This window comes from Rhinopithecus bieti, unplaced genomic scaffold, assembly GCF_001698545.2.
Source record: "Rhinopithecus bieti isolate Rb0 unplaced genomic scaffold, ASM169854v2 scaffold_23303, whole genome shotgun sequence".
Lineage (NCBI taxonomy): Eukaryota > Metazoa > Chordata > Mammalia > Primates > Cercopithecidae > Rhinopithecus > Rhinopithecus bieti.
The window spans coordinates 487064-504068 of NW_016810922.1; the positions used below are offsets into that span (position 1 = coordinate 487064).

At 36.9% G+C, this 17005-nt stretch overlaps 1 protein-coding gene across 1 annotated transcript in view; it reads left to right on the forward strand.

The window, feature by feature from the left end:
* Nucleotides 1-17005, forward strand: part of DST (dystonin) — a 387485-nt gene that overhangs the window by 298284 nt on the left and 72196 nt on the right. Inside the window, 6 exon segments of the mRNA XM_017893233.1 lie at nt 8897-9058; nt 10547-10717; nt 13321-13487; nt 15669-15828; nt 16027-16353; nt 16876-16960. Of these exon segments, the coding sequence (XP_017748722.1) occupies nt 8897-9058; nt 10547-10717; nt 13321-13487; nt 15669-15828; nt 16027-16353; nt 16876-16960 (1072 nt within the window).

Sequence of the window (17005 nt, forward strand, 5' to 3'; positions counted from 1 at the left end):
AAAACGCATATCCCTTGTTTGACTTCTAATCCTAATTTCAAGAGCCATCAGGCCAAGAGTTATTTCATGGATAATAGTGCATTTACTTACATAGATATTTGTCACTTACTGTGCATTGAACTTAATACCTCCAATCCTTCAACCCTAAAACCTCCATGTTTCGGCTGATAAAATTGCTCTTTTCTATGAGTAAATAATATATAAATAATAATAAATGTGAATGATAAAACTTTTCTATGATGTACATTGTTGCACTTAGTGGGAAGATTGTTCAGGGACTTTCCTTTTAAAAGATTTAATTAAACTTTAGGGATATAAAATGAGAAAATGTTACTGTTTTGCTTGTAATTCAGTTAGTGGTATGTACTTTTCTGAAATCATCTGCTTTAGTAGATAGTTTAGCTGGATTATATCTAGTAGGCTACATACATAAGTAAAGCTGCAGTTTGAAAACAGCATTATGATTTCTGTATTATGAAATAATAGTGTTTGCTATTTTTCAGGAAAGCTTTACTTACCTTATTATGTATTTCTCTCATTATGAAAATGTGAGGGGGCTGGGCACAGTGGCTCATGCCTGTAATCCCAGCGCTTTGGGAGACCAAGGCAGGAGGACTGCTTGAGCCCAGCTGTTCAGGACAATCCTGGGCAACAGAGTGAGACCCCATCTCCACAAAAAATTTTTTTAAATTAGCCAGGTGTAGTGGTCCACACCTGTACCTGGGAGGCTGAGACAGGAGGATCACGTGAGCCCAAGGGGTCAAGGCTGCAGTGAACTATGATCACGCCACTGCATTTCAGCCTGGGCGACAGAGCAAGACCCTGTCTCAGAAAAAAAGAAAATGTGAGGGATCTAGATGTCATGATTAATATTTAACATGGTTTAATATACCTTGATTTTATTAACATTAGAGACTATCACATTTATAGTAGCTGTCTAAACCAAATTTTTGGGGAAAAATAGACCAGTCCGGTTCTGCTCTGTATATCGGCTCTTACATGTCATCCAGGTAAGACTTTGGAATGTGATTTCAAGTAACAAAGATATATGTAAATTATTGTCACAAATTTTAATCAATATAAAAATCAGTTCAATAAAAAAGGAATTTAGTTGTTAAATAAATGGTATATACTTGAACATAATTAACTAGGGAATATTTTCCCATAGCACTGTTTACTTCCAAACTGTGTCATGGCCATTTTCTCATTCACATTCCCACTCTAGTGTAAGTGGTGTAAGGACAGTGGTGGTTATGTCTTCACAACATCATTTTTCCAGTGCTTACCATGTTGTTTGGCAGACAGTGAGCACTATGTTTTTGAATCATTTAATTTATGAATGAATTATCTGTGCAGTTTCAAAATGTACTACCCACCTCAAATGTGAGGTTATGTGTTACTCCTCTTAGCTTTTCGTAAGCCTAGAATAATATTGTGCTTGATGATTCAGAGTTAGAGTCTAAGGTGGACTGAATTAGAGCCGTTCTTTATTATAAAAAGTTCTGTAAGGATCTTAGAGTGTTTAGAGAAAGGCACTCATACAGATTTCAAAGAAACTTTATTACTCATATTGCCATGAATAAGTAGTTTTCTAGGCTTACATATCAAGAGAGCTGCAGTTGGGAGTAAGACTCTTGGTCTCTACTATTTCCCAGCCTAGTGTCCAATCCACTGTTCAAGCCTGGTAACTATGAGACCATTTTTCTTTCTCTTATCAGTGCCTTATTACAGCCTGTGTGCTTGAACACCACAGAATCAGGTGCTTGTTGAAATATTTCACGTCTTGAACATGAAAAATTGCCACTGATATTGTGATGTTGATGGATATTTTTAATTCTCTCTTTTCTTTATAGATAGTCATATATATAGTCAATGATGGCCACATACTGAGTTGCATCTAATAATCTAATAGTTGTTGAATGGATGAGTTACTGATAGAGTTTTCATTATGAAAAGGTTTTTTTTTTTTAAAGATTAAACTCTCAGGTTTATAGAATGAATATTGAGATAATGTTTTCTCATTAAAGGCACAAAAATTTCCTCCACATCTTTTCTGTAAAATTAACAAAGAAAGTAGAAAGTCTTTACTAGAACTGCCTTCTTCATTTGGAGTGAGCACAGTTTTGTTCATGTTCAAATGATTATTTTGTGAGACTGAAGAAAGACCACTTCATTTGTACCTCTGATACTCTGATGATGTTTCTTATTTTGTAAAATAGAGAATGTTTAGATTTTATTTAAATAAAACTATTAATTTTCCTACAAAGACTAAGAGTTGGCTTGCTGAATTTATTTTCAAACAGTATTTTTAAAAGGGTGTTCAGTAGATAAAAATCTGTGGAGGTGATTAAAATAAATATCTGGAGTCAGTGAGTACCACTCTTGGGCCTTATGTTAACCTCAAGAGTACTGTATGGTAATTAGTAACTACTAATATTCATGTCAGCAGTGCTGAGAGCCCCTCACTGGTAGGAATACTTTACTCTGGAGAACAGTTAGATTTGAACTTGGGCTTCAAAAAGGAATGGCAAAACACTCTCAACTTCAAAGTGATCTGCGCTTTGCATCGCAGATGCTGCTGAAGCATCAGATTCTTCAGTGTAAGAGTGTGGTTTCAACTGAAGGACAGGGACCTATGTAGCCCCCCTTTTCCCATTTAGCATTCAAATGAGTGCGGTCTCCGGACTTTCACAAAATAATTTCTTCGCGGATCTCCCGGTGCCAGGTTCTGCCTCCGCAAGTACTAGGGATCCCTTCCCATTTTGAAGTAGTCGGCCGGGTTTCCGCGGTCTTTGAACCCGAGCTGCCCCTCTCCCCAGTCGCCAGACTCGGCCTGCTTTGCGCTGATGTCACCACAAGCTGTTGCATTGCAGCCTCTCGGCTTCGAGGTACCTCCCACTGAAACCGCTCGCCGACTCCCGGGAAGAAGCGAAGAGTCAGAGGAAAGATGACTGCGAAGTTAAGTCACAAGGAGGGCGTAGCACCGAAGTGGTAGAGAGCTGCGGCTCCGGAACGCCCGGCAGGCCCAGGGACGCAGCAGATGGTGTCTGAAGAGAGAGGGCCTTGCTGCAAGAGCCCTGGCTGGAGAGGATGCCTGCCCGGCACCGTGCTGCCCTGAAGAGCCGCGGACAGCGCCGGAGCTCCCTTGCGGAGTTCTCTTTCTCCTGCCTCCACCGCCGCCGTCTCTCTCTAGCCCCAGCTGAAATGAAGGCCACACTGTGGCCACAGAAGTTGGTTCAGTTTCAAAAGCTAGTGTAGTCCCTGGGTTTTCTGCTGAATGTGAATTACGCTGCCTGTGCCTTAGAGGAAGCTGCGGAGCTCTTCGTTGCTGCAATTGCCTCAGGTGGAATAAGCCTTCCTAAGGAGGACCAGATAAGAATCTTTGGAAATGGCTTTTTTTTTTTTTTTTTTTTTTTTTGAAGCTTAATAGTACACCATACTTTCTGTTTACTTTAAACGGTTGCTGGATTGTACTGCCCTGGGTGTCTAAATGTCTGGTGTTTTTTTTCTACCTTTGAGTAGTTCTGAATAGCATTGAAGAAGCTTAAAACAGGAAGAAAACCTGCCTTTTCAATCAAGTTTATTTATAGCTACTCCCCCCTCAAAAAAAAAAAAAAAAAAAGAAAAAAAAAAAGGAAACTTTCTCATAACGTTAGACTTATTTTTCTCTGAAGATTTGTTCTTTGCCTTGATGTGAACAATACCAGGTCCCTGTGTTTGTCTTTTAAATTTCTGGAGCATGGTTTATTTACTAGAATGGTGGAGTTCTGCAAGCCATCTTTAAGTGGATTACAGTTAACCAGAGCTCTGCCGAAATTAACATTCAGCCTGTTAAAATGCTTGCTCATTTGGAAATTTTAATCTGGAAATATCAGACTAAAAAGGGAAATGGACTGACAATGGAATGTTCTGAGTGTTTGAGCCACTGTTAAGTGTGTGTTTGTTTATTTTCTGTGTTTTGGAGTGTGTGAACGGGAACTTTGGGAGCTGGGAAAGGTGGACAAAGGAGATTTTTTTGTTCTCTGTTATTGATGCACTTTATTGTTTAGAATCATCCTAAAGTCAACCAGGTAAAAGGATAATTGCATTTTTACTGACGCACTGCTGATGACCTTAAACACCTCATATATTATGACATATATTATTTGAGCATGTGTCTTTATGCTGAAGACACTTCATAGCTCTGTTCAGAAGTATACTTTCTTGAAAGATGCTTTATCTTATTTCTTATTGTCTGTGTCAAGAGCTGCAATATTTGTTTTAACTATCTGCAAAATGGGGAAGCCACTCAGCAGACCAGACTGTTTACGTCAGAATCCCCCATGTGTAGGGAAGGGTGAAGAAGAGGAGGACCTAAATATCGAAGACTGTTATGTCCCACAGCGGTCAATCTATGATACTGTTAGACTAAATGAACAGATAGACTCTGGTTCAAAAGGTAGTCTATCTTCCAGGCATTTTACAGATCGAACTTTACCCTACAGTCACAGAACACTGGATGTTAGTTCTTTATGCTCTAATGGTGCCCTTACTTCTTCCAGTGTATTTGAGCTGAGAGGTCGGGAAGCTAACAAACTAGATGAAAAGATGATCTTTGATGCGCTCAAACTAAATAGTGATATCATTCGAACCACAGGATTACCTAAAGCCAAATCTCATGCAGAAAAGAAAGAGCATAGACGGTCGTGGCGAATGTTTGTCCCGACCAATTTTATGGATTATGCAAACAAAAGTGAAAGCTCTTTTGTTGAACCTACTGATATGTCAGATGCTGTTACCAAGGCCAGCAAGTGCAGATGGGGTACTAATTCTCTCACTTCGGAGGAGGATGACTCTGGTTTATGTAGCCCTCCAGCAGAGAGGGAAGAAAAACAGGGCATTTTAACTGGAGACCAGTCACAAATTAGAAGTTTGTCTTCTGCTGAGGATATTCATGTAACAGACCAGTACAGACCATTTTTTTCTGTTAATTCCATTAGCGAACAGAAAATCCCACTGCTTTCATGTCAAAGTGCCCACCCTGATGAAAATTTCAAAATGATTTTACATGATGTTTCTCTACTAGAGGAAGCAAAACATGTAAATGGTCAAAGGGAAATCCACGATGAAAATTGTTGCCTGCGGAATAATTTGAAAGAGAGCCCTGTGAAGTGCGACCCATTAATTATGCCAAGAAATAGAGAAAATGAACATATTTTTAACCTTGCAGAAGAGCACAAAACATATGGACCAGGAGAATCCCAGATCACAGCACAAAGTAGGGAACTCTTGAAGGATTCCCCTCAAGATTTAGATCTCTCTCACACAGATCTAGGGGAGAGTGATGTAGATTGTGGTAGCATCAACGTAGTAGAAAATGTGACACTTTTGACACAATATGATTCAGGAGAATGTAATATTGCATCTAAAGAGGAAGTGGAGGCTCCTCTTTCTGCCCAGGAGAGCGAAATGCTATATAAGAAGTACTCCCTGAAATTCATACCAGCAAGAAAGAAAGCAGCACCCAGAAAAACAGGGACCCAGGCAGGAATACTGGACACTGTCTGCAATGGCTTTCAGTTGGTTCAGGTAATTCATGGAAATATGAAACTCTGCAGTGTCAAAAGTTTGTGGTTCCGCTAAAAGTTTGTGGTTCTGTTTCAGAGTGGTCACTGGTGTTTCTAATAATAATCAAATCCACACTGTTGTTTTGGGGGTTTGACTAGCACCCTGCAAGATGCCACATATTGATAAATTGATCATTATAACAAATTAATAGGGACTGTTTTGGAGAAGAATTGTTATTCCCAGCTGTTCAGGGTCCTGTTATTGATTGTGCAGAAGGTGACCATTCCCCTTCATTTAGAAGGCCTCCACTGTGAATATGTTAATGTTAGGCTTTTATACAAATTGTGGTAAAGACACTGCCATTTAAGGACCATTATATTGGATTTATTAAGTTTGAACCGGCTTAGTCATGAAGGTACAAACAGTATCATATTGTTATGGTCTGCAAAGTACTCTATCCACATTAAGGACCTTTTTTAATACGTTGAAAAATTTCTCTCAGGAGCTCTGCATATGAGAGTAGAGTTAGTATGCTGTACTTTGCAGGCATTATAACTCCCAGCTTTTTGTGAGTGGTGAATGAGGTAAGAAAGTAAAGGGTGCAGGCTTGTAATAAGTAGAGGTTGTTTGTCAAGCCTGTAATTTTTTTCTTCCCACTCAGATTGAAGTTCAGCTATTTTGGTACTTTTACTAAACTCCTCTGGTAAACTTTGCCTCAGAGGTTATTTTATTTTATTTTAAACTTCTCTTCATGCTTGTGTGCTATCGGTTAGATTAGGGGGAAAGTCTCGCTTCATAAGTATTTTGTTAACATTGACAGATAAGGAACTTAGACAATATCAAAACAGTTCCTCTTCTCAGTCTGTGAAATAATTGTTCTTGTTAGTTATGCCCTTTTCTTAGGCGTGCAGTAGATGGCATGCTAATTTAAAAGCTTAGCAAATTAACTTTTTACTGTAAAGGATATTTCAGTTTATTTGTGGAAAACAATTTAAATCTTAGGGGAGTATATACTCCTTAGTAATTATCTTTTAAATTCTTTGTATATTTTGGTGGCACTTTAGAAAATTATCAGATTTACCTAGATCTGCTCTGATATATACCCCTGAAATTAATTTAAAACCAAGATCAGAGGTTAAGACAATTTAATAGAACATTATTATTACCCTTTTGTCCTGAAAACTATATAAGAGGGAAAATAAAACGTTTCCTTGAATCTTTATTTACAAGTTCCTGGAATTTAAAAGATAGCAGTTTTTGTACACCGCCACCCCCCCCATCCCCACTAAGTAGTAAAACATATCCAAAGCTATTAGTCCTAGAAGTTATAACTTAGAAAGTGGTATGGAAATGAAATTGAATTATAATGCCAAATTCTATCTTTAACACTTTGTTGCCAAGTTTCTGTTTACATATTTGATAAATTTTACCTTTTTGCAAAATTATGGAGACTTTCTAAGTTTTTCCTCAGTGATTTGGGTGAATCTTATAATTTATTTGATTATGTGTAATTGATTTTTAAATATTTATTATTGTTATATGTAAACTGCCAGTATGGAAATTGTCTATATGTATATTCTGTGGAAAAGGCAGTTTGAGTTTTTAGCTATGAGGAGATTTTAGAGAAAATGATCATTAATTTGTTTGCTGTTCTCTAATTTACTCATATATACAGTAACACAGGAGTATCCTGTATGCTAGGCCTTAGACCAGAGTCTGGAGGATTTGTCTCCTGCAGCCTCTATATCTTTCAAAGTTATTTTTCATACTCTGTAATTTTTTTCTTAAGTGCTATTTTAATATGTGCCTTTATTCTGTTTCCATGTATTATGATTAACTGTCCAATCATTGGTATACTTATATAGTGCCCTTCAGGATAATGACTCAGAATCTCAAACTATGTTTTACCTTAATATCTATGTGAAACTTTCCTTCCTTAGTTCCAATAATTTATTTTCCTCATGGCATCCTCCAAGCCCTATATTAAAAACATATTATCTATGAAAGAGTTGGCTCACACCTGTAATCCCAGCACTTTGCAAGGCTGAGGTAAGGAGGTTGCTTGAGCCCAGGAGTTTGAAACCAGCCTGGACCACATAATGGGACCCTGTCTCTACCAAAAAAAAAATTCTTTTAATTAGCTGGGCATGGTGACATGCACCTGTGGTCCCAGCTACTGGGGAGGCTAAGGTAGGAGGATGGCTTGAGCCTGGGAGACAGAGGTTGTAGTGAGCTGTGATTGTGCCACTGCCTTCCAGCATGGGTGACAGAGTGAGGCCCTGTCTCGAAAAAATAATAATAATATTGATGTATCTACTCCCAGTATTATCTGCTAAGGGGTTGATGTCATCCACCTAAGATAGAAATATAAATTTCTATACTGATATTAATTTGGCAAATAAATATTGGGTACATATTACATGGTAGGTACCTTGGTAGGCCCAGGTCATAGAACTACTGTAAGGAAAACAGAAATTTCTGCTTTCATGGCACTTGTATTTTAATCTAGCACATTAAATCCTTTGCCAGTCAGAGGCAACTGGGGAACCATAAGTTGGATGGGATAGACAATAAGAGAGAGATTGCTGGGAAATGACTGTCAGTGCAGGTATGGGTGACAGTGACCACAGAGTATCCAGAGTTGCTGTGCTAGTGAGGTGTGTGATCAGATCCATGGGGTGAGGTCATTGCATTTCTTAAGAGTCCATTGGCAATTTCATAGACATTGAGGAGGCTATTTGTGTAGGGATCCATACTATTGCAGCATATGCCTATGTATTTTTCATTTTCCTATCTCTATATTTTGGCCCTCCTGCCAAGCCATGTTTTGGCCACTTGGCTCACCTCATCCTGTCCCTGATTTTCCATTTCCAATGTGTGTCTCAAGCTTCAGTTGCCAGCTAGCAACAGCCATTCTTAGGAGAGCCTATTAGGATTGCCTTGCCCATGAAGGCTCATTTTTTACTTATTTTATGTTTTTGCTCTTTAGCATTTTCTGTAAATCTTTTTCTACAGTTAAACTGGGAAAATAGAAACATTCTCATCCTATGATAAGTAATAAAAAGAGGAGACATGTACTGTCTTCTTGGTTTTATAAGTAACTTGATTAAGTGTACTCAGAACATCATTCTTTAGTATTCTCAAATGCTTTTGATGTGCTATTAATTTATATTTAGTTTCTTTCTGTTCTTCAGAAGGTGACTATGACCTATGGCTAGACAATAAAAATTACCTTTACCTCTGTAATAATTGATAGTTTCCACAACCTGATGCCTAAAGAAATGCTTATTATATATTTGGTGGTTGATAAGTAATATAACTCATATAATTATGACTCTTTTAACTGCAGGTATTCCAGAAAGAAGAGATTGAACCCTTGCAATGTAAACAGCAAGATGTAAACTGGTTAGGTCAAGGCCTTATTCAGAGTGCTGCCAAAAGCACTAGCACTCAGGGCTTGGAGCATGACCTGGATGATGTCAATGCACGGTGGAAGACTCTCAATAAGAAGGTAATTTTCTCACCCCCTTCATTGCTATTTTTGCTGATGATTATTCATGAGCATTTGTTATGACCATGAATCATATTTATGGTAACCAAACTTTTCTAAATATGTCTATTGTCTTATATTACTGTAAACTGGGTAGCTCAAACTCAGATGCCTACTGGAGCTAGGTAGGGAATCTAAATGAAAGGAAGCAAACTGGGTAAGACAGAGCCTCTCCCTGCTGTTATCTTGCCTTTAATCAAGACATGGTCACAGTTAGAACAGTGCAGGTATGATGGGCACATGCATCTGTAAGGGTACCAGTCACTGCTTAGTTCCAGAAGATCATTGACATGTAGGGACGTAGGCCCACTGTTGCCAGATATTCTATTTACTTTCAAAATAACCTGGAAATCTCACTTTCTATGTGACACCTTCCTATTTTCAAATATCAGCAACTAATTTCACACTGTGCAAACAAAGCTTTATCTTTATGTCATTCCTGGACTAAGTCCTGCCACCCTCACTATAGACCATCAACCCCCAATTACTTGTAAGATGTAGATCCAACCTTTTTCTAAATTCCCATGAGAGAAACCACTAGAAATAATGCTCTGATATCTTAGGGAAATAACGCTGACCATACGACGGCAGGCAGCTCTTATGCGACATAAATTATCAGAAAATTATTATGGGATGGCAGTGCATATCTGGTTGTGGCAGTGGTGGTTATTCTTGTTGTTTTCTTTCCATTGAAATCTTAAGCAGGTGCCAGGTCTTGAAACTACATTATTCATTCTTTAAAGTCTGATACATATTGTAGTGCACCTTAAACACAGTTGGAATGCTGTGTCAGGTGTAAATATAATCCATAGCACTTACAATATCTTGCCAGCTACTTTATTCAGTCCAAAAGGAAAATATCTGTGAGACAAGCAATAAGATATCTCTATGTAGGACACAGAGACTCCATTTACTAGAAGACAAAGGGCCTGGTTGGTTGAAAAAAGACTCCAGAGCTTGGAGCTAGCAGAACTTAATTGGATACTTTTGTTATTCTTGTCTAGCAAAATACAATTCTGATTCTCTCTACTATAATAGTTCCATTTATTCTTAGTCTTTTAAAAATCGTTATCTCTGATATTTATCAGAAGGAAATAAAATGCGATATTGATAAAATGACTAATGTGTTGTTTCTTACGATAACTCTAAAATATTTGAATCATTCATTGCTAATCATAAACGTATTAGACAATTCAAAAATCTCCAAGATTGAGTGCTCTCCGTTGACTATTTGTGATGGTGACCTTATTTTCACACCTACTTGCTTAGAGTTTGTCTCCTTTTCACTTGTATCCTGCCCACTGTCGATGCTTTGAGTAAATTTTAAGTGAAAAGGAAAAGAAAATTTGCGAACACATGGGAAAATAAGCATGTAAAGTAGTGATCTGTGCTCAGATTGCATTATTTTGTGAAACAAATAAATAAGTGGAAACAATTGGCACTTTGCAGGTGGCTCAGCGAGCAGCCCAGCTGCAGGAGGCCTTGCTGCACTGTGGGAGATTCCAGGATGCCCTGGAGTCCCTGCTTAGCTGGATGGTGGACACTGAGGAGCTTGTGGCCAATCAGAAGCCTCCGTCGGCCGAGTTCAAAGTGGTAAAGGCCCAGATACAAGAACAAAAGGTAAGTTAGTCCTGCTTTTGTGTTGTATTTCATATTGAATCTTAATAACAAGAGAAAAAATACTCCTTGTGACCTTTTAATTAATGGGATAACCTAGTTAACCCGTTATTGCTGCTGTAGACATTATTTTGTTAGTCATTCAACAAATATTTATTGAACATCTACCATGGGCCAGGCCTTGTTCCAGATGCTGGGAATATATCCCTGAATAAAAAAGATGAAAATTTCTCATTGAGTTTGAAACCAAGTGGGAAGGGTGTGGCAGGATTGAGAGACAATAAGTAAAGTAAATAAATGCATGGTGATAAGTTAGCAAGTGATGAATAAAGCAGAGATGGGGGAGAGGCATCAGGAAGTAATAGAGCAAAGATGAGGGACCCAAAGTGCTTGAATGGAGGAAGGGTGTGTGTGTAATTTTAAATAAGGTCATCAAGGAAGGCCTCACTGACAAGATGGCATTTGTATGGAAATATCATTGTTCCCTTACATATTAGGTTGATCCCTATGAAATTGTCTTTTTATATATTAAATATTGAAAGTTTCTTTTGGTTCAACCTATTACTAAAGAGACAAATATTTGATTCATATATGCTGAGGAATGTGCCATTGTGTCTTTTGACACTACTAAAATGGGGCCAATTTGGGAAAATAGGGTCTTCAGAGGGACGATATGTACCTGAGAGTGACCACACGATAGTTTCTGTGCCCCTGATGGCAATGGTCAGGTATGAAGCATTTAGTACTACTTTGAGTAGTAATCAGCCAGCCATGACTTGAAATGACATGTGGGAAGGATCCTAGAGCATGGCATCCTGGTAAGGTTGCTCCCCTCTGGAACTTTAGAAAGAAGTGGGTGGATTATGTTAATTACTTTAATTTAAAACTTAAAGACATTTTTACAAATTTTACATTTTAAAAAAATTTATTAAAAAGATACATTTTAAATTTCTCTTTCTGTGCCTGGCTTATTTCATTTGGCATGGCCAATAATAATGTGCTGTATATTTCAAAGTTGCTAAAAGAATAGATTTTAAAGGTCCTCACCACAAAAAAATGATGAGTAGGTGAGGTGATGGATATGTCAATCAGATTGATTTAATCATTCCACAGTGTATACATATATCAGAGCATCGAATTGCACCCCATAAATTCAATTATTATTCATCAATTAAAATGGAAAAAACAAAATTCCACATTTACCCTCAATTTCTTTTTTGTATTTAAGACTTACTGTTTACTTTAATTTCTACATTTAATACTGTCTCCCTAAAAGTTTTTGAAAACTTCAGCATATTGGGAAACTATACCAATTAGAAATAGATTTAGAGGTAAGGATTAAGGAAACATAACTGGAAACACATTGCATTTGTGTGATTTTTGCATAATACAGTGTCTACCATTCACAATTTAAAGTTAACTCCCAGAGTCATGATGCTTAGCCGACAAAACCTATTAATTGATTTTGCTTTTTTAATTGCTAGAAGCTTTGTTATTAAAATGTATCAAAGTAATTAGTTCTCCTTGCTGCCAGAGCACCTGTTGTACTTTGATTATATCATGACTTTAGTATATAAAAACCTGTGCCAACAGTTTGTATGTCTTACCCTTCTCTTTAAACAAGTTCCTCTTACCTTCTGCCTTGGTGGTCTTGATCTCAAAATACTCTGTTCGCTTTTTACTTCTGGGTAACTGTCAAATCTTTAATCCTTAATTATCAGTCAGGATCATTAAGGAAGCAGTGAAGCATACTGTTTTGTACACTTAGGCCTTCCTCATTGCTGGCAGCACAGTGCCTGTGCACAGCAGTTGCTCATGAGCTATTTGTTTGATTAGATTAGAGCAAGGTAAAAGGCTTCTTACAACAAACATTTCATTTCAGGTACTTTGAAATGTTTACTTAGAATCAAATTGAATTTTGTTTCTGGTGCTAAATCCTGAAATATTAGTCTTATTTAGCCAGCCTTGGAGATTTCTGACATCTTCTGCCCTCTCTTCCTGTTGGCAATGATGTGTAAAAGCTGTTTGAGTTTGCAGCCTCACACAGATTTTAGGAGCCAGTCCCACCTGGTAAAAGGAGCCAAGAGTCTCTCGTTTCATTTTACCCTTGTTAACTTGTGAACTTGGGCTGAGTCTTAACTTCCTTGTCTATAATGGATTGTTTAACTTGGGAAAGGGTTTTGAAAACAGTAATGATTTATAGGAACCTTTTGTATCTTGACAGGGCAGATAGTTGTTGAATGTTTAAGGCATTCTTATTTCATTACAAAAATGGAGATTTTGCACTTTTTTCATGATTCATTGGAGTTATCCTAAACGGCACTTTCTACCATATTATTCTATATTAAAAAATTAATAATGAGTTTAGTGGCCTTACCAATATTAGTTTTGTCTACTATGAGAAGCCCCTGCCACGGTGTCTGACCCAATAGTAATAAATCATTAGACAAATGAATTACCTTTAAAATCCCACTTTTCACATCCTTTCATATGTGCATACATACAAAATACATTTTTGTCATATTTCAGAGGTACTTAGAATACGTTTTACTTCATATTCATATAACTATTCCCTTGCTTTTTTATATTTAATGTTTTGTCTCAAGCTTCTTCAAAGATTGTTGGATGACCGCAAATCTACGGTGGAGGTAATCAAACGAGAAGGAGAAAAAATTGCTACAACAGCAGAGCCTGCAGATAAAGTGAAAATTTTGAAACAGCTCAGTCTCTTGGATAGTAGATGGGAGGCACTGCTTAATAAAGCTGAAACAAGGTAACTTACATACTTCCAGTTCTTTTGAAAGAGTAGCAGTGGCCTCTGTCTACAAAACTAACATTTTGTATTTCGGTAATACTTTTCTTCAAATCATGATTTTCCTGTGTTTATCATGTATGTGAACAGAGATAGCAAAGATTGTAGTGCCTCTTTCCTCATTCCTCTAATGGTAATGGCTTGTCACCTCTATGTTCCAACTTTTTAAGGAAAGCATTTCCCTTGGGGGTGGTTAATTCATTTGTTTATTACATAGTTACTTCCTGCTTACCATGCATCAGGCACAGAGTTAGGTCTTGTGTTATAGGGTACAGTCTAAGAGGGTTTATAGTCATTGAGAAGTAATGATAAATGTCATGTCTCAAAGTAGAAATACAGGTTGCTATAGGAGCATATGACAGGAATAACCTAGCCTAGGGGCAGGGAAATGACAGTTAAGCTAAGTTTTAGAGGGGAATGGGAGCTAAGAAACAAAGAAGGTAGAAGGGTGCTCTAACTTCATGAAGGCTAGGAACCCTAGAGCCTGGCTCCACTGGGTGTTTGTTCTCAACAATTTTATTCCAGAACCCCAACCCATATTTCAGTATCTGCATTGATGCCACATTGACTAACCATAGTAGTAGCTACATTGAAGAGTCGTCACCTAGGCTGGTTGGGTTGAAGATAGATAAAAATAGAGGAATCACTGACTTGAAATGAGTATGTTACATAAATTCCCACCTTCTTTGGAACCAGAATAGTAAAGAGAAGGATTTGTCTAAACTTTAAATACACAGTATAACTAATTATAGCTTTAGGGCCATAGAATGAAGTGCTCCCAAAAAGGTGAAAAATCTCATGTTGTCTTTTGATATGTGTCAACAGATTAACCATTCTGTGTAGTGCCCTGGGAGCTGTGCCCTGGCTGCCATGGGAGATACTCTCAGTAATATTAAAATAATAAATGAGTGAATGTCTAGATCTCTGCTTTATTACCATAAATAGTCTTCTTTTCCTAAAACTTTCTTCACAGAGATATTAAATTGAGGGATATTGGTAATAGTTATGATTCATGCCCAGATTTATTGTGGACAGTTTAAATCATAGTAAGTGAAATCCCATCACAGAATAGTTATTTCCACTGATTTTAGATGATTTGATATTTGAATTTAGTAAAAAAGGTCATAGATAGTGATAATCCAGAGGTAATTATGAATATAGTAATTTTATTCATTTTTTAGGATCAAATGTATCAACTGAAAGTTTTTTTAAAATATGTGTGTATTTTGATGTTATAGAAATTATATTTAATAACTCGTGCCAATTTTCTATAATTCCCTTCTTCCTCATAGAAAGCTAATTTTTCAAAACATGTAATTCCCTGAAAATTAAACATGATAAGAAGTTGAGGCAACAGTATCTGTTGATCCCAGCAGAAATTATGTATACAGGATTTGATAGTGAATCAGGTACTCCATATACAGACCAGAACAATAGCTTGCCCTAGATAAATACTGAGGGCGGTGGAAACAGGTTTTAGCTTTAGTCCTCTGCAACTGAGGAAACGTGTTTCCAAAGGTATTTTAAAATGCCAGTAAAAGTCCAATGAATAGTCCTCCTCTGTTTGTGATATTTTAATCCGTAAAATATTAATATTGGTTTTGGGAAGTAAACCTAACACTGCGCTTTTATAAAATAGGGAATCACTATTAATTCCACTAAGCATTGGAGGAAGAAGCTATGTATGCTCTTTAAAATTTGAAACCCGTTTTGACCATTTGATTAAAAGCAATCTCAGTAACTGTTGCTCCAATTGAAATTAACATATAAAGCACTTAAAATGGGGCCTAGCACAGAATATGTGTTCAATAAATTTTACCTGTTGTCATTACTATTGCTACTGTTATTATTATAACATTGCTCTCATTATTATAACTGTAATTATTGGAAGTATTGTTACAAAAGATTACTTCAGACTTTCATGAGATTCACGAACTTGAGGATGATCTGTTGTTCAACTTTAGTTGTTTTTAACAGAAGAATTGTTTTAATATGTTCTTTAAATGTTAAGAGATTTAAATTTTAACCTAAGATAGTTTCTACAGAAAATGTTTAGAATAGATTGCAGGAGCATGACTGAAGATTTTTGTTGAATATTTCACACATTCTTCATCACTAAATGACCTTTTGGCACATTTGTAGGAATCGTCAGTTGGAAGGTATCTCGGTGGTAGCACAGCAATTTCATGAAACCTTAGAACCACTGAACGAGTGGCTTACAACCATAGAAAAGAGGCTGGTGAATTGTGAACCCATAGGAACCCAAGCATCTAAACTTGAGGAACAAATTTCACAGCACAAAGTAAGATATAAATCACACATTAGAGAGGTTCAGTTTTTATTGTGTGGTTTTGTGACATAAATTTGAGTTATGTACTATTGTTTTGTTTAATTGCAAACTAAATCCATTTCACATGTCGTGCTTTAGTTTTATTTATGTTTTCATTTTATTTGTCCATTCTTTTTTTTTTTCTTCTTTATTTTTTTAAACTTTGTTTAGGCCTTAGAAGATGACATCATCAATCACAATAAACATTTACACCAGGCTGTTAGCATTGGCCAGTCCTTAAAGGTTTTGAGCTCCAGGGAGGATAAAGATATGGTGCAGAGTAAATTAGACTTCTCTCAAGTGTGGTACATTGAGATTCAAGAGAAAAGTCACAGCAGGTCTGAGCTCCTCCAGCAGGCCTTATGTAATGCTAAGATTTTTGGGGAAGATGAAGTTGAACTGATGAACTGGCTGAATGAAGTGCATGACAAACTGAGCAAGCTCTCAGTCCAGGATTACAGCACTGAGGGGCTATGGAAGCAGCAGTCTGAACTTCGGGTATTTTAATTTATTTTATTTTATTTTATCTTATTTTTTCATTTCAATTGTCATTTCTTAGTCCTTATTTCTGTGTCATTTTATGTTTATGATGATTTTGATGAATCACTGTACTCAAAAAAGACTGTTTATACAGATTACTTTTAATGAAGTCATTTTAAAGAAAAGAGTGGCTCTATCCAATTAGCTGGATATTTCACTTTTCATTTTGCTATTTTATTGTTGTATACAAAGACGTATATTAATCAGTACTTCAGTACGTCCACAAAGCCCATTTTCATAGGGCCCTAGGTATTTTCTGAAAAGGCATATGCTGTGAATTATGGTAGACGAACATGGGACATGGGGCCTGGTGGTGAAAAGAAGAGGTTTAAACATGGGAACAATAAGAACATTTGAAAATGTGAGATATTGACTCAAATATGTCTCTGTGAAATCTAATTAAAGTTCTCTGAGATTAACTAATGTTAATGCTAACTTAAATGTTTTCCCCCCCACATAAAATGGTACCTGTGTTTTTAGGTTCTGCAAGAGGACATCTTACTCAGGAAACAAAATGTAGATCAGGCTTTACTAAATGGTTTAGAACTACTTAAACAAACCACAGGTGAGATATCTTTCAAATCAAATCATCATGTGGTCAGCATTTGCT